Below are 21,432 nucleotides of genomic sequence, written 5' to 3'. Positions count from 1 at the left end.
AACGGAAGATAGCACATGCAGACATGCATTGTGGGAATATATCGGTGTGATCGGCCCTTACATAGCAGACAGACCGGCTATACAGTGCCGAGCACATGCATCGGACCAATAGGAATCTATGGGCAGACACCAACTAAAGGGAGAAGAATATGGAAGCCTAGAACGCCGAAAACTACGCGGTGGGGTTTCTGCCCTATGGGGCGGCCTATCGAGCCTCCAATACAGCTGCCTAGACTGCTACACTACTACTATGTATGTGCATAGGCCTGGTAGCATTGAAACCTTAAGAACTGAGGAAGTGTACAACTCTGCTAGGTACCTCTCTACTGTAATAGGAGCTATCTGCATAACTAACTGCCGACTAACCAGGTTCCGATGACACTACTGTATCTGATCTTTCCGCCCCTGTCGATTTCTGTATACCGATTTTTCGTAATCGCATCATTGTGGTACATGCAGACATGGAATATTAAAAAAGTGCATTCTTCCATTCCAACCACAAATTATGGTTTACTGCCGCAATAACAATAATAATAAACTGCAACATTCAGTGCTACCCCCTAGCCTGCCATTTTTATTTCCTACTGCCCTTGTTATAGGTACCTTACGATCTTATCTTTTAGACGTATCATGTATCGTATATTTCTTTTTTTAATTTAAACTTAGCAGCTTACACATGCAATCTTGACGATCCCTTTTTTCTTTCTTTTGCTGACAAAATTGTAATCTGTTTATGCCCGTTCTCGGGTTTAGGGAAAGAAAGAAAGAAAAAAAAGGAAAATATAAACGTCGAAGCTACATAACAAGTCGTTACACGTATGTATGTCATGTATGTGTGTGCATACATACCGTAACTTATATTTTGTAGCTTGGATAGCTACCTACCTACCTAAAGCAACTAGAATCCAGCCTCGGCTCAAATCTAACGAGACTGACTGATTCGATTATTTTCTAGTGCGACCTTTTTTTCAGACGACAGGGGGTCTTAGCGAAAAAGCTCGGTCTGTATCCGAACGCGAGCTGAAGCTGAAGCAGTGGAATCAGTGGAAAGCAGTGGGACTTTACCAAGCCGACGGGGCACGCACATGGTTTAACAACGATCAAGATCCACCGCCGCTCCCGTACATATATATGTCCATACCTACCTATACATATATGCTTAATATATGTACCTATGTTATGGGTGTATATTTGGGAATATATACACATATCCTTGGCTTGTCTTTACCCCTCGAAACCCTCTACCTCCAACCCCCCCTATCCTTGGCCGATACGCGCGTTTCTGGACGAACCGAATAGCGTTCAGCCTGTCAGGCCACGACTCAGCCCTCCACTTGATCTACCTTACCTCTCCCCCAATAACCTTTTACCGCGTTAACTACCTACCCAAGTACTTATTAATGTACCTAACGCTTTAACACTGCTTCGACGTTGTATGCGATCATCTCCTACTTTACGGCTCCGGATCCCTCTCAAAACTCAGCCTCCGCGAATATACGACTATTATTCCATATCCCTTGAGCCTCTTTTATTCCCCTTCCCTGTCTTATTCCTAAAAAGTCAGCCTGGAATCTGTGGGGGCTGTAGGATTGTATACCATAAGACACAGTATGATCGGTCTTGTGGTAGCGTAGGACTTACTTGCTTGTTCGTCGAGACCAACCGGCAACTACCTGGATATTCGACTTGAGCCTGTCGTAAAAGGCTCCCCCCCAACTCAAAGCTGCGGAAAGTGGAAGCTTGGATGGAATTTCTCTCACAATGTTCCTGCATTCGGGAGCTAGCCTGCATGGCCATGAGTATTCAAATCGGCCGAACCCTCAGCCTGGTCATCGACGAAATTCTCTCCTGCGATCTGCTTTTGCAGCACCTATAAAACGATCTTCCTCGTATCACCCTAGCACTTCACCCTCACTTAATGAACCTACTTCGCCTGATTTACGGCGACCTCGTCCTCTTTCAGAATATATACCTAGGACCCCCGACGCTACTGTGAAATTCCAAGAGCCCCGATGCGATTCGACGGCGGCCAAGCTGGAAGCAATGAGCGAGGATGAAGGCTCAATTGCATCTGATAGTGACGCGAGCCGCGTATCGTCTTCGGCTCGTCGCAACCGGAGGAGAGTCATGCGGAAAAGCACTACCTTCCTCCTCGCGCACCCGCCTCCAAGGCTGGGCAGCAAGCAGCGTTTAATACATATACGACCCAAGCTATTGCTTCAGATGCAGCAGTTAGCAGCCAACAGGCGCCCAAGACCAGCTATTGACGTATTTCCATCCTTTGCCGTAGCTGGACCTTTGATTGTACCTTTGCTGAAGCGCTTTCCTCTCATCGCCCGCATCAAGCGAGAGTTAGGTATCCGGGATATCATGCTGGTCAAGAGTGAAGACTATGATGCGCAAGCTTCTGGGTTAGACAGTGACGGTGACGACGACAACCTGAAGTCCCGCGAGCTGTTAGCGATATTAAGTCCAGTCTTGACAGAAGACAAAGCCGAAATCGTGCTAGCCGACGGGACAGTCTGGACCGCAACGCCACGGTTCAATGGTGTCGGTTCCTGTTCCTATGATTTCGTCACTGTTGATTCGAATGGAAACACCACGACAGCCAGATGGGTTCGCAAGCAGATGGCAACTAAATCCTTGCCAGTCACGCCGACCTCGCCAGGTTTCACGCCTACGATACCTGTGCCCGACTGCAAATTCACCTTTAGCATAATCGATCCTAATTGCCGACGCCATCCTATCATGGCCACCCTAACAAATTCTTCACTCGATATACTAGACTCTTATACAACTGTCTCGCAGTCCGCTAGCCGTTATCCTCCGACTTCTCCTATGTTATCTGCATCTACTTCGCCCGCCAACGGAGAGAACATTCCTAAGCGAACAACTCTGCAAGTCGAAGATTGGCAGAAAACTTTTATTACCATATCAGCTATATGGGTAATACTTCGTCACGGGTGGTCCCCTAATTGGAAGCCGGCAGATTTTGGTAACCTATCCCCGACTTCTCCCACCACGCCGGTAGGCGCAAGCGCATCAGCTCGGAACCGGTCTGCGAGTGTAAATTTGGAGATGGCCTCAAAGCCTAGTGCTCCTAACGCTGGTAGCCGACGGAAACTCTCAGGTGCCCTGCCGATGGGCGATCAGCTTACACCGAACGTGTTACCTAGGAGGGCGACATCCACTGGGACTGGCTTCATACAGAGGTCGAACGCCACGAAGATAGAAACACGCAACCGAGCCAGAAGTAGTCCTAGGCAAGAATCAAAGAATAAGCGAGGGTTCAAAGGCGATTGGGAAGTAAGCCTCCCGGATCGGAGCCAAGCGAGTCCGTTAGCAGCCGTATTGGATTCGCCATCTACGCTCACCCCAATTGACCTTGCTTCACAAAGCAATTCCACATCATCAGCATCATCTTCTTTGTCTACGAGGCACCGGGTTATTTCGGCATCTTATTCGGCCAACCCGGTATCCCTCGAACCCATTGAAATCGAATTTAGCGAAAGCCCTAGCCTTCGGTGCAAATCCTCAGTTCGGAATCTAGTGCAAGAAACCGACAGGGAAGACCAAGACCGGAAAGCAAAGCACCAGAAATGGAAGAACATGTCACACTGGTTTCGAAAGCTGCATGGGCGGTAGGGCTGCCAGCCATGTTGTTAACAAGCGTCGAAAACAGGAGACGCAACCACATCAGTTTTGTGAACGAGAAGGGAAACTTGTATCATATCACACACTTGCATAAACCGGAGTTAGGGAGAAAAGGGGCATCTGCGGTACGGATTAAATAGGAAACCCGCATCATTGTTTACGGTATTTCTCGGAAAGGATTGGATCTAGCCGAGAACTAGAATTTTGGGAAGCTCTGGGGACTGGATCAAGAGACTTACCCGCACGGCGTTCGAATAGAGGGACGGTTTTGGCCCATTATGACGCATATCCAACATAGAAGAGAAGGGAGCTGCTTGAATTATGCAGTATCCAACGGAGCGGTCAACTCCGGTAGCAACAAATGGTTACAAAGAAATCATCTATTCTGTTGACTAAGACAGATTTCATTTCTTGATCTATGTGACTCTTGTGCGTTCCCTGCCTATTAAATACAATACTGCCCCGTGTATGGTATAAGTTTTAAGTATCGTAGAACCCCGTAGGGTAGGTCGATGTAGATGAGATGGTGGTATGTGACAAGGAGCCTATAGGTACTCATTCCCTCCTAGCATCACCAGTGTACGTTCATCTACACCACCTAATCTCCGTTATATTCCTAAGAACGTCCAAGCGCTTAGCTATAAATATATCCGGAATCTGAAGTATAAACTCGATATTTTACTTATACCCATGAGGTCAGGCATATTTGGCTAACTTTACTATTGTAGGGGGATACCAAGGATCAGGGAGCGTATGATGTATCTAGCATAGAACGTCTCTACCGGCAACTAACATGCCATGCTTATATTTGTCTATATAACCTTGAGGGTTACAATCACGACATATTTTAGTAACTTAACACTCTTTAGTCAAGGCTATGCCTAGAGGCAGTGGCGAGTCAGGCACTTCTGCATTCCTTGGCGAAATACTAGCGGCGCCCGCTACTACCGTGTGTTCTCGGTATTGGTCATGTAGGGCTGACGGGGGAAAGAGGATGGTATAAGTTTATAGCAAAGGATTCTTCGGCCTATGCAGTTGATTATCTCCGTACCGTTAGTCTTGCCTCGGCGGGTCGTGAGTAATATCTAGATGCTTAGATATTTGAACCTATAATATAGATGAGGGATCTAGTTCTGACTCTTATTAACTAACACATTTAGTATACTGTTGGTTGCTCGTCTTAAAAGTGTACACCTGATTATTTAGTCGAAATTTAGGAGTATCGTTTCTTACGTCGGATAGCCATCTATTTTCGACTAAAACCCCTAGCCTAGGTGTCTTTTAGTATTGTTACTTAGAAAATTACTGGTCCATTATAAAAGAAAATGGAGCGTAGAGCTCTTATAACTTGGTTGAACCCTACGTACTTATAGAGAGCATTGTACTTACACATTAAGGAATTAAATATGCCCTAATAATATTTGATTTTAATAAATTAGGGACCTCCTACCACATCCAGAAAGATATGTATTATCCAGCGTATTCATCTACGAACCTGAGTTGTGATCGCGACCCTGTGCGAAGACCGCTCAGCATCAACCCCCGCTCCGATATCATTGACCGGTGAGGCAAGCCGGCGAATGACGATAAAATGGGAAGAGGATGTACGGCCCGAGGAGCAGATGCGGCAGTAGCCGATGCCGCTCTCGTCTACGTAGATGTCGGAGTTGAGCTGCGGGCGGAGATTCCGTTTTCAGGACCTATCCACCCCCACGACGGAACCTCGTAATCACCAACTCCTCCAATGCGAGATGTGGAGAATCCGACATTCTACCGACGCGATTCTGGGGTCCCCGACCTAGTTTCTGCTCCATGGCTAAGAAAGAAAGTGGCGAACCTACCGTGCGCCGTCTGTTTGCTTACGGGTTCTAGTCCGCTGGAGACCGGGTCGTTGACCGAAGCTTCTCCGTTGGCACGTACATAAGAGACGAGGACGACGTGGTCTTATTCACTTTCTGATCGCGGTACCTCTACTTAACTAGCATTTAAAGACAAAGGAAACGAGCAAGCCATCTTGCCGTCATGGCGACGCGTGTGCAAAATGGAAGCTCTTCGACCTCAGTTCTGGAGGTAGAGCTAGAACCAGTCTATTTATCAACTCCGTTGCCGAAGCAGGATGGTGTCGATGTCCAAGCCCGTGGGCCGAGCCGTCGGACAAGTAGCAACGACGGCGATACTACTCCAAGGCAGGATACGAGTTCGCTTCCACCTCCGAGCACGACTACAGACGTTGTGCAAAGATGGAATTACCCTCGGAAGAACATCCCACGGGTTGCTTCGTGCTTTTGGTCGTTCGTCGTCATGGGCGCTAATGACGCCGCTTACGGTGTAAGTTATCGTACTGGAATCCATACTAGATATAAACAGGGTTGCTGACAAGAACCGACTGGATAGCCTCTCATTCCATATGTAAGGCAGCTCTTTGGATTACACGGAGCCACGATCTAAATAAAATGCATGACTGACATGGGGTGTAGATTCAAGCACATTATGATCTTACGTATCTGATTGTATCGCTTATTTTTCTGTCACCTTTCGTGGGATATACAGCAGCAGCCTTCTTGAACAATATCATCCACCTTAAGGCAGGCCAAAGGGGCGTTGCCTTCATCTCCTCGGGGTGCCATCTGCTGGCCTACATAATCATTGCTGTCCATCCACCTTACCCAGTCTTGGTGATTACGTTTATTATTGCGGGCTTCGGAAACGGCATTGCGGACGCTGCTTGGAACGCGTGGATCGGTAACATGGCTCACGCGAATGAGATGCTCGGCTTCCTGCACGGCCTCTACGGAGTCGGTGCAGTTCTTAGCCCGCTAATTGCCACGACTATGATTACCAAGGGTAACTTGCCCTGGTACGCTTTCTACTACCTTATGGTGAGTTAGTCGATGCCAAAGGGAAAGACATAGAGCTGACTAGATTAGATCGGAATAGCTGGGCTTGAGGTAGTTGCTTCAGCCAGCTGCTTCTGGAAGGCAACAGGAAGCGAGTACAGGGAATCTCTAACGAAGCATTCCGAATCGTCCCAGGGTAGTCTTAAGGAAGCCCTGTTCAAGCAGCCTGCAGCTCGTGTCACATGGCTTTGCTCCCTGTTCCTACTTGGTTACGTCGGTCTTGAGGTTTCTCTGGGAGGCTGGATCGTCGAGTTCATGATTCAAGTCAGAAACGGCGAGCCCTTCGCTAGCGGTATGACGGCCACCGGGTTCTGGCTCGGCTTGACGATCGGGCGTGTGATTTTAGGGTTCGTAACACCGAGAGTAGGAGAGAAGCGCGCGATCATGATATACCTTCCTATAACGATGGGTCTCGAACTCCTTTTTTGGCTTGTGCCCCAGTTCTACGTTTCCGCCGTCGCTGTAGGACTTCAGGGCTTTTTTATCGGGCCTCTGTTCCCTGCTGCCATCGTCGCCGTGTCTAAGCTGCTTCCTCGACATCTACACGTCGGTGCTATCGGATTCGCCGCGGCGTTCGGTGGCAGTGGCGCGGCTATCCTACCGTTTGCAGTTGGAGCGATTGCACAGGCAAAGGGCGTAGAAGTGCTGCAGCCTATTATCCTCGCCTTTCTCGGTGCCATCTTCCTTCTATGGCTCGGGCTGCCGGCGATGGATAAGAAGAAAGAGTGAATATCTAATAGTTAAGTACTTTAGTACCTAGGTAGGACGCTATGTAGTCAAGAATGAACATATACCATAGGCTCGAATAGGCTACCAATATGAGTATGTCTAGTTCCTGAAGTAGTTGAAATCTGTTTAGACATGTCTCTTTCTCCAATCCGGAACTCTTTCAATAGGAACTGTGTACATACATATGAGGCAGGTAAGATATTATGACGTTTCTATCAGCTCTAGGTAACTTGAATATTCAGTTGCATCACATGAATTCTAGTCTCTTCTCTTCTTTTTTTTCTTCCTATAGGCAATTATATATATACGTATGCCGCCACGCCGACGCACCCCCGAACCAACATCTTCTGAGATCCGCTAGTATCACGTCATGGCCATGCGTCGGGCCATTTGCTTGCTTCTGACCTGGGACAACTTACCTTGTGTAAGCCGATATTAGGCTGCAGAGCTACAATATCGTGGCTGTGAAACAGAAGCTAGAAGCATCGGCAAGGGGGATACGATTAGTGATAGGACCCCTACGAATATCAACCTATAAGCTAGGAGAAAGGAGATATCATGTGACTGTGTCGACCTGCTGTAAGCAAGAGCTTATACGAAAAAGCAATGTAAAGCAATGTACTTATCCTCTGTGCCGCAGGTCGTGTAAATCGGATAAGTCAGGAGGATGTATGTAACCGGACGGAAGGGACATAATGTTTTTCTCTTCTTATTAGTTCGAAGAGATAGAAAAGCAAGAGAAATATGCGGCTATTTAATTTTGTTTAATTGAAGAAGCTGCTCCCAAGCAATGTGGCGAGTTGTGATGGTTAGGTGGTTAGGTAGGCAATTCGACCCGACCGATTCACGGAATTCAGTCCACCAAATCGGGTGCGATCCAAAGACTTGACCGGATTATCCGCTGTGATTAGGTGCATGACGTCGTACAGAAGCCTACGATACATGCTAACATACCCACATGCTAACATGCCTACTGGCTGACGAGCTAGCTGAGCCTATGAAAGTGACTCCTTTGTAAGCCAACAGCAGCTTGTTAATACTCATGAAATGAAGCTGTTAAATGATATGTGATAGGTAGTATAAATGTATTCGTACGATTGCATTGCTGTAAGTTTCCACACGGGGATGTATGTGCTATGTGCTATGTGCTGCGATTGTTCTTTTTCTTCTTCTTCGTTTAATTATACATTCGTGTTGTGTTATACTTGTGGCGAGTAGTAGTTGAGCTGTTGCAAGTTGGAAGTTGGTGTTACTGAGCGTTATTCTGTTGTTGATAAGGCTTACGTTCTGGTATTTGCACTAGATTGGGCTTAAGAATGAGATTGTACTGAACAATAAAAGGAGGGGAAAAAAGGAAGAAGGGAAAAGAAATAGAAATAACTTTATCTAATTACGATGCATTAAATATATTATTATATATAATATTGGAAAGCAATATTGAAGATATGCGCTCGTAATTATTATATTGATTGCTTTCACTGCAAGGAGCTTGTTGTATTGGGATGAATTGATAATCAGTTTACAGGTACTACCTTAGGCTGCTATAGAGACTTGTCATGCGCCGCAAGTGCGTGAGTAACTAATCGTCGCAATTGCCTAATTACGTACTCGCCCTTCTGCCTCTAGCTCTTTGCTCTGTGTGCCAACTGCCTACTGCCTTATGTACTGGTGAGAACAAAAAGCAGGCGCAGCAGCAGCAACTGGCCTAAATTGATAATTGACTTTTCCTACTAAATTCCCCACTTCGACATCGACTAGTTAGGTACCTCCTAACCTACATGACCTACATATCAACCAGCGTCGATTTACATAACATCTTAGGTTAAACCACTACCGATCCGTACATCTTCCCCTTCTCTTTCTGACTTGTCCAACCTCCATCTACTACTACTTACTATTCCCCCCAACATCATTATCAACGGTGTCAGTTTCTCCTTACTGCCCGTACGATAATTTGTAATTTTTCAAGTCTTCCACCCGGCGCGATCCCGTGCTGGTAACGAGGCTCGGAGGGGAAAGTGAGAAGCCGTTAGGACCCCAACTTATTCTACCCAAAGGTTTGGTGCGGTGCATTGGGCAGATCATTCACCCTTTAGAGCTTTCTAAACTCCAGAGAAGCTAGCTACCTAGGTACCTACGCAAGCTCCGGGAGCTGCGACATGTCAGCGTGCGTCCTAGTTTGGCTGCAGCACGAGATCAACGCCACCATCGATTTCCACAAAGGAACTCTGTCAACTATCATCTTCGTTACTAGGGTGTAAAGAAAGGGGAAAAAAAAAAGTGATAGAGACTCGCCCTCGAGACTGACTACCTAAATAAAACAAAGGTTGTGTTACATATCCTTAATCCAACAATAGTTCGATTCGATATTACAAATTTATAAGCGGAGCTTCAGATACGATATCCCCCTCCCTCCCCCGCCATGGATGAAGCGCTCGATCCTGCGGCTGCAGCAGCAGCATTTTCTGCTGCTTCGCAGTTCCTCAATACTTATGCTGTAGGCGATACTATCTCTCGCGCAACCTCGCCCGGCTTGCCATCCTCTAACTTACCCGATACCGACGATGCCAAGCGCTATCGACCGCGCACCTTTGCATACTTCCAACTACTACCCTACCCGGTCGAAGACGATGCCGCCCGCGATGCCGCCTTGCAGGGAATATTGAAACAGCTCTATATAGCCGTCAAGGCTGAGGATTTCTCCCCTGGTGCTCTTCACTGGACGCGGCAGCTTCAGGGATGGCTGGCGCTCAAGTTCGATATGCCTCGGGAGCTACGCGCCAAGCTCGTACAGTTGTACTTCCATCTGTCGCTTGCGCCCGGTCTAGATAATAATTCGGCCGATCGGTTCTCTAAGATGGTTGTAACGTTGATCAGGAGGAAACAAGCTCTTAAGCCTGAACAAGACCTCATCCTCGACTGGAGACCCCTTTGGACAGAGTTGAAGGCGTTAGTATTACCCGGCGAGGCTGCTGCGCACCACTCTTCTCGAAGACGGGGTGGTAAGCACCTCCGGAAACTGTGCCTCTATTCGCAGTTATACTTCGATCCCAAAGAACGGCGCGCTATCCTAGAGGAGGTACTGCCCTATTTCAGTACTTCGGACATACAAAATGCCTATATTGTTATTGGTCTCTTGAATATTCTAATGCCCACGACACCAGCTCCTCCTACCGAGCTACAATCTCAGCCATCCGATTTCATACCTACTTTCTTCCATCTTTGGTCGCTGATGACCCGCTCCAAGGTGGTAGACAATGCCTTCATCGATATATTCTCCAGAGTTGCTAGGGACTATCTGACATGTCGGCATGTACCCTTCGGCGAGCATGGTGTCTTCACACGGGAGCAGTCTGATCTAATATTTACTGCTATTCTTCGTCTGACTGAGATTCCGGTTGGACAAGCGAATTCACCATACACTTCACTTGACTACTCGGTTGGAATGGGCATCTTCCTCGAGAAAGACAAGAAGAAACATCCAATACCCTATATTGTCGCCCGCTGGGTTATATCCTCCTTATCGCCTCATTGTCTTGGCAAGGACAATTCAATATTGAATAGCCTCGAAGGCTTCATGGAGTCGATTGATACTTTCTTCCACCCATCGAATCACGGCTCCTGGTCTAAGATGTTGGCTCAGCTGACCTATTACCTCAGCGAGTTGTTTGTATCTCGTTGGAACAGGGAACAAAGTGAAGAGCAAGACACCCCCGCCGACCGAAAGATCAACGATGCTCTGAAGCACCGGTTTGTCTTGAGTTTGCGAGAAGTCACTTTTATGGGGCTCTTTGGTAAAAGTTCAGCTATCACCAGCTTGTACTTTAACGCTCTACAAAATCTTACCTACCTAGAGCCTGATCTGATGCTGCCCGGCGCGCTCCAGAGGTTCTACCCGAGTTTGCAGGGCCTGGTTGAAGTTCACCGGACTACCTCTAGTCTCTGTGGCCTGAACATGATTGCCAATATCATGTCGAGTCAGAAAGGCTTCAGATGCCACATCACTGCTCTATTAGCATTGGCTCTGCCTGGTATTGATGCTAATGATCTAAACAAGACACAGTATACTCTAAACTTCATACAAAGTGTTTCGTACAGTATTCCGTTCGTGACGTTGGCGAAAGAGAATAACCAGGTTCATGATACTAGCCTTGCCATGCAATGGGTCCAAGGGGAAATGGAGCGGATGGAACGCGAGGGCCAAGATGTTAAGATCGACTATAAGAACGAGTTGACCGACGAGGACGAAGCGGACATTGTGCGCTCCTCGACCGCAGGTTTCGGTGAATTCATCTTGACGCTCCTAGGAAAAGTTTTTACGTTGCTGGAGAATTTACCAGACTCAGCGCAGGTTCGCTCTGGGTCCCCTGAAGACAATATCATCAATACCCTACCGGCTGCCTTGACCCCAATGTTTGCTTCTCTATCACCTGAGCTCTTTGACATGGCTTTAGAGAAGCTTTCTACCTTTGTCTCGAGTCATGTAGTCCACCAAGCTCGCGATGCTATGGCTTGGATCTGCAACGCGCTTTGCAAAGTGAACCCTGAAAAGACACTAAAGGTATTCATTCCTATGTTGATTGTTAATATACGCAATGAAATTGACTACAACGGTGCTGCATCCGATCGGAGCAGCGGCACCGAAGTCCTTCCTCGGGACAGGGCTCTCGTGTGGCACGTGAGTATCTTGAGCATGTGTGTTGTTCATGTGGGTAGCGAGGTGCTCAAGTATAAAAAAGATCTTTTCGAAATTGCAGAGTACATGCAAGAGAAGTGCAGAGGCCTCCCCACCATTCACATCAGCAACTATATACACCATTTACTACTTAACCTCACGCACACGTACCCCATAGATACTTCGCTTTACGAGCCTGATGTCATAGAGCGTGGCCTAGACGTCGATGACTGGGGCAAGACAACATCACCAACGGACTTAACGATCCGGTGGCATCGACCTCTTGAGGAAGAGATCCAGTTCGCGGTTGAACTGTTCGAATCCCAAGCTGGAGGGGCCATGCAACGGCTCGAGTCATTTATGAGTGACCAACCCCCCGTTAGTCGGAAAGGAAAGAATAAAGAATGGTCGGACGAGGTTTCTCGCCAATTAACTCAGTTGCGATTGGTCATCTCAGGCCTCGCAACCCTATTTGATCCGAAACGGGCATCTGGGGAGGCTAATGGACGCCTTAATGGTAATGGGAAATCTGAAGAGCAAGAGGACGAAATTATGGCTGATGATGGAGGCGACGATGATGACGATGACAACAACCCGTTGGCCGAGGTGGGAGAAGATGACGAGACGAAGCCACAGTTTAAATACCCGAGCGGTTACTTACTTACACCCGACACTCCGCTTTATGACCGGATCCATAACCTCCGGGAAGATATAGGACGGTTGCTCTCCCGAACACACTCTTTCCTCAACTCCCACCAGGAAGATGACGTCGCTTGCTTCACGGCTCTATACAACACATATCGTACCTGGATTACGGATGTGGGATTTGAGAGGTCAGCACACCCATTAGACCGCCTGGTTCGACTATACAGGGCAGATATTGCCCCTTTCAAGATAAGTGGTTTGCGAAAGGTGTATCCCAGACCTCTTCTTATCAAGAGGGCCGACGCATATCAGCTACAGAGGGTTAAGCATAATGCATCAATCCGGAGGAAGAGCGAGCTAGATAAGCGCTTACTCCTTGACCTTGCCGAATCCTCTGTCTCTTCATATGCAGACGTGAGACGAATTGCCCAGGGTGCGCAAGATGCGTCACTAAAGGCGTTGATAGGCGGCCGCCCGCTCGTTATTCCTGTCATACTAGAGAGGTTCCGCAAGGCCCTCGAAGAGGTCGACCACGATCGTATCAAGGGTGCAATGTATACATTACTCTTCACAAGCTTGCTTAGGACGTTAATGAGGGACTGGAGATTTGCCCCTGACTTGATGCGATTATACATCCAATCAGCCAACATCGACAAAACGTCAATTCAGAATCTTGGAGCGACTGCTATATACCCGCTAATGGACTTTGGCAAGCGGTTCGAATTGATGGTGATTACCGATGAGGAAGTAGTTAGTCTGATCAAGCCGGCCGAGGATTGTTCGAAGGCTATCGACGCAAGACATGATTTCATTGTTGAGCGCAGAAAGAAGGTCGAGCAGAAAAAGGCAGCGTTGGGACTTGAATTAACGGAGATTGCAAAGGAATCACACTGGAAGACGGCTAGCCGTTGTGCTATCTTTACGACGAACCTTTGTTTACGCTTCGAGAGCATCGCGCCACCAGAGTTCATCGAGCTCGTCGTCAAGGGAACAAACGACCCCCACCCAGGCTTGAGGGCTAACTACCTAAACGCATTTTCCAACATATTCACTGCGATCGATCAGCGTGCTGTATATGGGCACAGCTACCGCGACTACCTCTGCGAGAAGGAGCAAGATATAAACAAACTCGTTATCCCGGTTCCGAAGGGTGATGCCGAATTTACGGAAGCTTTCTTGGATAGCTTCAAGCACCCTGAAAATACGGAATACTACGTCGACGCAGATCACCCTGGCTGGCTAGTCTGGGGTAAAGAGTTCAATGCCTTCAAAGCAGACCCGGAAAAGTTTGACGCTTACGATGACGTTGAGAAGGCTGCTAGGCAGCAAATTGGCAAATTAATAACGAGGCAGTGGCTTTCTCAATGCTTCGATTATCTAAAGCAGGAGCCGCGAGACTCGTCCTCCGATAGGTTCAGGACCTCCAATGTTGTACTGCTCATGCATATCTTTGACCTCATGATATACGGGCAAACCGAGCTCAAGTTCGAGGATGTCAAAGAATTGGTAGGCGAAGTATACGGCGATGGAAGCGACAAGCACCAGCATCGTGCTACATCAGAAATCCTGGGTGCCTTGATGGTTGGTACGGCTTACGATCCTGTCGATATGAAGCAGGAAGTCTGGGGCTTTGCACAGCCGATGATCCTCGATATCTTCGCCGATAATCTTACACCCGATAACCTCTCGTACTGGGCCACGTGTCTTCACTTTATCATCGATTCAAAGGATCCTCGCCGTGCTAGCGAGCTCGTTAGCCGCCTGAGCTCTTTCCGCCTAGATATGAATTCCAACGCCGCCTTTAAGGAATCATCAAAAGTGCAGCTTCTCGAGTTCCTCATCAACGACTGTGGCTGGCACTACCGTCACGAGAAACCCATCTTGGACGACTTCCTAGCGCACATTGACCACCCATATAAAGCCGTACGCGAATCCATCGGTCGTGTAATTGCCACTATCTATAGAACTCGGTATCACGAGTCATTCGAGAATGTCAGCGCTCTACTAGAACAGAATAAGGCAGACTCAAACATCGGTATTCGACCTTACAAGCCAAGTGATGAATTTACCGCTACCATCAAAGACGTGTTTGCTCGTCTGGAAACTTGGCGCCACGAGCGTACCCCTGGCCAACAAACGCCATCATCTTACACGTCTGGGTCAAAGACGGTCCTCATATGGCTAGACAACACTCTTTCGTCGCAGGAGTGCATCCAGTTGATTCCGTTCTTCCCGGATCCGTTTATTGACCAGCTTCTACACATGATGGACGTCAAAGAAGACCCAGAATTAATGCGTCTAGCCTACCATGTCTACCGCCATCTGCCGAACATTCCCTTCCGTACCGGAGAAGACGCGCCGTTCATTGCGGCATTGATCCGTCTAGGGAGAACTGCCACAAGCTGGCACCAGCGTCTGAGAGCACTTGTTAACATGCAGGTCATCTATTTCCGCCGATTATTCCTGATGGACGCTCCGCAGCGAGAGTTACTCTTCGACGCTGTGGGTGACATGCTTGCCGATTCCCAGCTTGAAGTTCGAACTGTTGCAGGCGCGACGCTGGCAGGTATGATCAGATGTTCCCCGGCTACGATACGTAACCCCTTCATCGCTACCCTAAAGTCGCGTTTCGAGACTCAACTAGCGAGGAACCCAATGCCGAAGAAGAGACAGCCTGGTACAGAAACGCCAGTCAATGTCACACAACAAATCGTGAAAAGACATGCTGCTGTCCTGGGTCTTGGAGCATTGATCGAGGCGTTTCCATACGCGACGCCGCCACCAAGTTGGATGCCTGAAGTCCTGGCCTTGCTTGCGAGACGTGCAGCAAGCGATCCAGGCGTGGTTGGCAAAGCCACCAAGAGTATCCTATCTGAATTCAAAAAGACAAGACAAGACAGCTGGGGAGTTGATCAGAAGGTAAGCTCCAGTCTTTACTCCATATTGGCAATCGACTTACTGACATGTTAAATAGTATTTTACTCACGAGCAACTCGAGGATCTGGAAGGAGTCCTCTGGAAAAGTTACTTCGCGTAATAGTATGAGGAGTTAATATTTACCCCACCTTTAGCCGTACCAGGACATGCTTGATTTGGGGACGGAATAGAAACTTAGGCATAGGCGGTGCTTTTTCTTGGAATACCGAGTGTGTACACTAAGGGCCGCCGGGATGGAAACGAATATAGGTCGCATGGGGTGTCAGGTAGATACTTTTACATACATATAGATGTGGAAGGATACACCATGTGTGTTCGGACAAAGAAACCATTAGAACATGCAGTGCTTAGGGGCGCTGCATATAACTGATAGGTGCTAGCGAGTTATCACGTACCGCATAGCGTTGGGTGGTCCACTAGGCCTGGAGATCAATGCAGCGACTATAGAAAAATATTAAATACATAGAGTGCGTAATGTCTTGAATTCCGTTTTTATGGGCTTTGATAATTGACCTAGAACACGTTCAGTTACCTATACCCACCCGTTTGAGATCTCTGAACTTGGGTTGGTAGGCGTCCATGGAAAGGGGTTGACTGTATACTCAGCCCCCGACTACTAACCTTAACTTAAACTACCTAAATATCGTGATGCTTTTAATTCGGCGTGATGAATTTTTTATAGAGGTACCTTGAAATGTTATTCCAACAATGGTTTGACACTATTACCAAGACAGTATTTTGTGTCTTGCTTTACTGGGTTGATACTCTAAAGAGATGACTTGATCCTTAAATGGTGGTCTTTGAAGGGCTTATCATGCTTATCGACGTATTACTACTTTACTCTATCAGAATCATTGTTGAGAATTAAGTACTTTAGGTAGTTAAGGAATAAACCTGGATTGGTAATATTTACTAAAACTCTATTCTATATTGTCATTACCTATAATAAGGTAGGCTATGTTTTCTTACCAGACTTTGTTTATTGATTTGGATTTGCCCGGGAAGTATTGCTAACTTATAAAGCTTTAACATTTTACCTAGGTACCTACCTAGGTAAGCAACTAGTTTCTAACATCTATTTACACTTGAAAATATTGACGGATGTAAACTTACCATTAGAACAAAGTAACATATTTATATTCATCGAGGTTCATATAAATTTATTATATATTCACGAAGCCTTTTCATTTCATTTTTAAATACATGTAGTGTTCCTTTTAAAGTTTTAGAAGTGAATTAACATTTCTTTCACTAGCAATAGATGTTTATTGGACATCTCTCAAGTGGTAACATTTATCTAAAATAAGTTTTATCAAGTCATGTTCCATTTTAACTCTCTTATTGTCACCTTAACTCCTAGAAGAGTCTTATTGGGAAATATTAATATCAATGTGTCAATGTATCAATACCTAAACACAAATTGACATGTAGTTTATTAGAAATAGATTATAAATCGTCTTGCTTCTAGGCTTAATAAATATAATCTGATGAAGTTCTCATTAGTAACTACTACTCCGGGTTGGACTAATCTCACATCGTTCGTAAAACAGTATTGCTGTAGTTTAGTAATCGTTGACAAAACGTTCAATAATCATCTAGGTAAAGTAACTTGCGTGTGCCGCGCATGAGGACTCTAGTCTGGTACTGACCACTTCGTTAAGCAGTAAGTTACCATAAGTGATTCAAAGATATCATGACTAATATCTATCGCGTTTAGGGCCGTTATTCGACTAAATACACTTATGATTGGTTTTAGTGCGTGCCCTTGAGCTTTGGACTCAGCTGTAGTCAATAGCGGTGATGATGTACATCGACCTTTTCTAAGAACAATGTCTCGAAGAGTGTACTCCTGATGTCGTGTAGCGCTGCGCCGCAACACCTGTATCCAGAGGAGTGAAATCCCTGACCCATGGTAGACATGCTGCTTCCAGATGACGCTTACGAACTATTTTTCTTATTGGATCGACTACTTGATATGGCCATTAACTACCTAGGCAGCTATGTCGATTTATTCATAGTTGACCGCCCTATGGTTTTCAAATACCATTTTCACCTACCCCTGAAGCGGATTCAATATTGCCGCCATACTAAAGCTGTTAGATCGCCCAGAGGCATTTGTGACATGATGTCTCATCTACATAGTCTACTGGAATGAAAGGAACTGAGCTAGGGCGGACGGCAGAGGAAGAGCGCATAATTTGCTCAAGAGAAAAGCATGAAGGCATGAATCATAGACCGGTGTTGACTCCTAGATGGCCAACCCGCCTCTCTATAGGTTAGTGCAAGAGGTAAATCGTTTCTGAAGGCGCCTTGTCAGTATAGCCGAGGGAGTGATTAGAAAAAAAATAAGCAGCGTGTTCTCCAGTCAGCATCCAAAGGCGCGGAAGGGTTAAATTTCATACGAACGAACCCTTGAGGAGTCAGATGACAATAGCCAATAGCTGTACTCGCTGTAGTATTACAATACGCGTGCGGCTATGTAACTGACATACGTACCTTGCTTATAAGATTCTATGGCAAGACAAGTAATTTCTCCGTACGGGTACCTATATCGTGTTACGCTACAGTGAATCTACGACGTCGTAGTGATGCACTATATCGTAAGAAAACTGAGGGCCGCATGGTCGCGGCCAGCAACAACTGCCGCAGGTTAAGTAAATGAGCCAACCAGGCGGAAGCTTCTCCATCTATGCATGATATCTCAAGTGCACCGGAGAATTAATTTAAAAAGCGGCTACAACGAGGGCCTCCTCATCTGGCCGCTCCAGATCCGACCGTTACAGAAACCGGCTAGGCTGGGCTGGGCTGCTTGTAATTACTACACCACGGGTCTAACGGCTCGAAAAGCCAACTGTCGGTTTAGCTACCATACATGATTTCCCAGGGTCTATCCTCCCCTGAGAATCCTGAGAATCACGAGCTTGGTGCCGAGGGCGTCTCCTATGCTGGTGAGGCTATTACACGTCAAGTTCGCATAGAGTCGTACCCGGTGACTGTAACATAACCAGCGGTAACACGCAGATACGGGATATTGAGGGGAAAGAGCTCGAACCGGGAACGACCATAGTCGAACTCGGCGGAACTCGGTATCTAGGGCTGATCTCTCAAGTTCCTAGCTCGGCGCTATGTAGAGACTACGTAAATATGTATCATTCTGCTGGTAAGGAAGAGGGACGGGTTCTGCTCTCTATGGATTCCGGGAGATTAGGTTCCAGAGTCGACTGGTAGTACCAGTACATAGAGTAAGCAGTACGACGAAAGTTACAAGAAGATAGCTCGCAATTGCAACAGCGGCAACTTGCTTGGCAGGTAGTGTGGGTTTATGAAGTTCATTCCGTAGTCGTTTTGTTGGGGAATATGACAGTGATTGTAGTATGCTTCGATGAAGACGGTTAGGATAGTTCTACAGCCAAGACTATGAAATGATCTTTGACTCTGAGTCTGGATAACGGCATGTAGTGTAAATAGCAAGGGCTGAACTAACAACGGCCAATGAGCATTGCTGAACTTAGCAAGGCTTAATTAAGTTAAGGCGGATCTTCTCTAATATCTTGAGAGACTCATTTGAACAGTCGTAATTTAGCGCTTCCGGTAGCCCTAGCGGTGGTTGGAAAGCTATAGGGATAAGTACATCTAAGAATCTTCTTTTCAACACTGAGCACAAATCGGTCTTTGGTCCAGTTCGGCGTAAAGCGATGTAACGACGGCTCGCGGAAGTTGTACCCTTGACCTTGAAGGGATCATCTCAACGGACCCCTGATTCTCTGCTTGTAACCCTCTCGGTGCAGTACCGCGCATCCCTGAATGCGGGGGTATAAGATAAGCATGTTAATGATCGAATGGTTCTTTTCGGGAAATGGTAGTTAGTGTCGGAGATAAGCTTGAAAAAGGGGCAAAGCGTTCATGACTAGGTTGCTAGAGAAGTTCTACTTGCGGGGTTTAGAAAATGCTAGGACGCAGTCATAGAATTCAATCATTTGAATGGCGTTAAAAACTCCTGATGGGTATGAGAGGAGACATGTTTATTATTAATCCTCCGGGTTTTGGGGTATCATGCAGTTTTGACAGCCCTCTCGAGAGCGGTCTCGAGCTCGTGAGGGGAAAAACGTGGTATCCGGGTGAGGAGTCCGTGTATGTAGACAGGGGGTTTGAGCGAGTTGCATTTTTGTTAACGACTTAATTACATAGTTGATGTCACTTGTCTGTTGATCAGCCTGTTACGCTAACCAAAGTTCATATGAACTTCTCAACTACAGACAACGATGCTTATATCGTATTTTGTAAAATGACTGGCGGAGTTATGTCGTAGTTGTCGCAATCCAGCCATGCTATGTAATCTCGCGCTCGGTAAATAGGAGTACTAAATAAGAAGAGCCCGCGATCCTACTCTCTTGGACCGGGTATCTGATATAGGCAGGCCGGGCTGCCGTCTCTCTCTCTATCATTTGTGACATGGATATAAAATACTCTATGTACTTTGATTGATCCTGTCTTGACATGTTGTGCTCGACGCTAAGGGCAAGAGGCGAAGGTCATACTGTGGATAGCATGATTATAACCTGACAACTCGTCGTTAATTACTTGTTCTATGTCGAGTCATACATACTACATTAAGTAAGCTTGATCAATCTTGTATACATACACTAAAGTTCCTATCCCGTCGTTACAGTTCCTGTCAACTAACTCGGGAGACTGGTAGACCTTGTTCTACATATCGGAGTATTGATGTGCTCGCTACCTAAAAGTTGCCTCTGAGGGTGGATTTACCTGTACTCCGCATGCAGTCAATTTACCCCCATTGTCCAGATCAAGGAAATGTGATCATTTGATTGCCTTTTTAGGATTGATGGTGTGCTAGTACTGTAACTGTAACCCTCCCTTCCCCTACGCGTCTTCCAAGCTGCAACCATAGTCATCCACGCCGAGTGCGGGCAGACTTGCATATGTACGCTGCTCTGAAAATAGCTCCCGTTGGTGCTGAAGCGAGATGTCATTTACTACAGCGGTTACCTGGTCCAATCTTGATGCCAAGTCTCAAGCAATATACACCACTATCAAAGTCGCGCACGACGTCGAGGATTTAGAAGGCTATGAGGTAGTTAGGGTGTGATGGGACTCAGGAGGTAAAGCAAATTGCTTCCTATATTGTTAATTAATACTGTGGCTGCGGATAGCGTTATTTGGCATATCTAATCCGTACGTATTGTTCATTTACCTATTATGTACCCTACGAACTTTTCATAGAACTGCGCCTCCGGCTCCCCGGCTAGCGTCAAAGATGGCGATACCGGATTCGGCCGTTGTGGGTAGCGATTTAAGACAAATCTCGGAGAATATTTTCGGAGGCTAGGGCCGAGGAAAGATCCTCGTCCGTTACTCGGGGCTTGTCGAAACTCTCTGGTATTGTATCTGTATGTATTGTACAAGAAGGTATCTGGTGAGTAGGGACCTCTGTAAGGGGACCAGGGTGGCTGGACAGAGAGCATGGGCCATAGTCGCGCGTGGACGAACAGAGAGCAGGGTATAACAGCAGGGGGCCCCGAAGAACTCCACGTTCCAATCATTTCCTGCAACTTGGAGAAGCAAGTCGCGCAATAGCGGCCGTGGGTCCAAATGCAACGGTTTGGGCACATCGTAATTGACAACAGCAGACGCCGTACTGATGTGGGGATTGCAATATAGCGTCTTGTTCTTAGTCCAACAACGATACGAGAGGGTTGGTCCCAGATATCGGAAATGCCTGACGCCTCAAAAAAGCTTGACGGGTGACCGAGTTGGACCACCGTTGAACTATTGGCTTGGCTACGGCTAGGATGGGATGGAGTTATGAATGCACAAGAGCAAATTACCTACGCTGGATAGATGTATATGTCAATAACTACCACTTATAAAGAA

General features: G+C 46.8%; 3 protein-coding genes across 3 annotated transcripts; all 3 read left to right on the top strand.

Annotated features, from left to right (window-relative positions):
• Positions 1–1,761: 1,761 nt before the first annotated feature.
• F4817DRAFT_318650 (uncharacterized protein) lies at positions 1,762–3,645 on the top strand (the record flags this gene model as incomplete). Its single annotated transcript, XM_049300942.1, has 1 exon — positions 1,762–3,645. One exon carries the CDS (start codon positions 1,762–1,764, stop codon positions 3,643–3,645), a length of 1,884 nt encoding a protein of 627 aa, XP_049156382.1.
• A 2,031-nt stretch (positions 3,646–5,676) lies between these two features.
• Positions 5,677–7,280, top strand: F4817DRAFT_360664 (MFS general substrate transporter; the record flags this gene model as incomplete). The annotated part of the gene is made up of 4 exons (XM_049306305.1): positions 5,677–5,982; positions 6,049–6,063; positions 6,132–6,533; positions 6,582–7,280. 4 exons carry the CDS (start codon positions 5,677–5,679, stop codon positions 7,278–7,280), a joined length of 1,422 nt encoding a protein of 473 aa, XP_049156381.1.
• Positions 7,281–9,346: 2,066 nt separating this feature from the next.
• F4817DRAFT_208076 (uncharacterized protein) lies at positions 9,347–15,795 on the top strand. The gene is made up of 2 exons (XM_049298658.1): positions 9,347–15,519; positions 15,575–15,795. The coding sequence occupies exons 1-2, from the start codon at positions 9,703–9,705 to the stop codon at positions 15,635–15,637; spliced, it is 5,880 nt and encodes a 1,959-aa protein (XP_049156380.1). The 5' UTR covers positions 9,347–9,702; the 3' UTR covers positions 15,638–15,795.
• Positions 15,796–21,432: the final 5,637 nt, after the last annotated feature.

Source organism: Daldinia loculata, assembly GCF_022478755.1.
Source record: "Daldinia loculata strain CBS 113971 unplaced genomic scaffold F4817scaffold_48, whole genome shotgun sequence".
Classification (NCBI taxonomy): Eukaryota; Fungi; Ascomycota; class Sordariomycetes; order Xylariales; family Hypoxylaceae; genus Daldinia; species Daldinia loculata.
Note: the sequence above shows the minus strand (reverse complement) of the source record. Positions and strands in the feature narration are given on the sequence as shown.

What these genes read in the sequence shown, in the direction of transcription:
- F4817DRAFT_208076 (XM_049298658.1), top strand. Translation starts at nt 9,703, where the DNA reads ATGGATGAAGCGCTCGATCCTGCGGCTGCAGCAGCAGCATTTTCTGCT. An exon ending in GCTGGGGAGTTGATCAGAAG is followed by an intron (nt 15,520 to 15,574) that starts GTAAGCTCCAGT and finishes CATGTTAAATAG; the next exon opens with TATTTTACTCACGAGCAACT.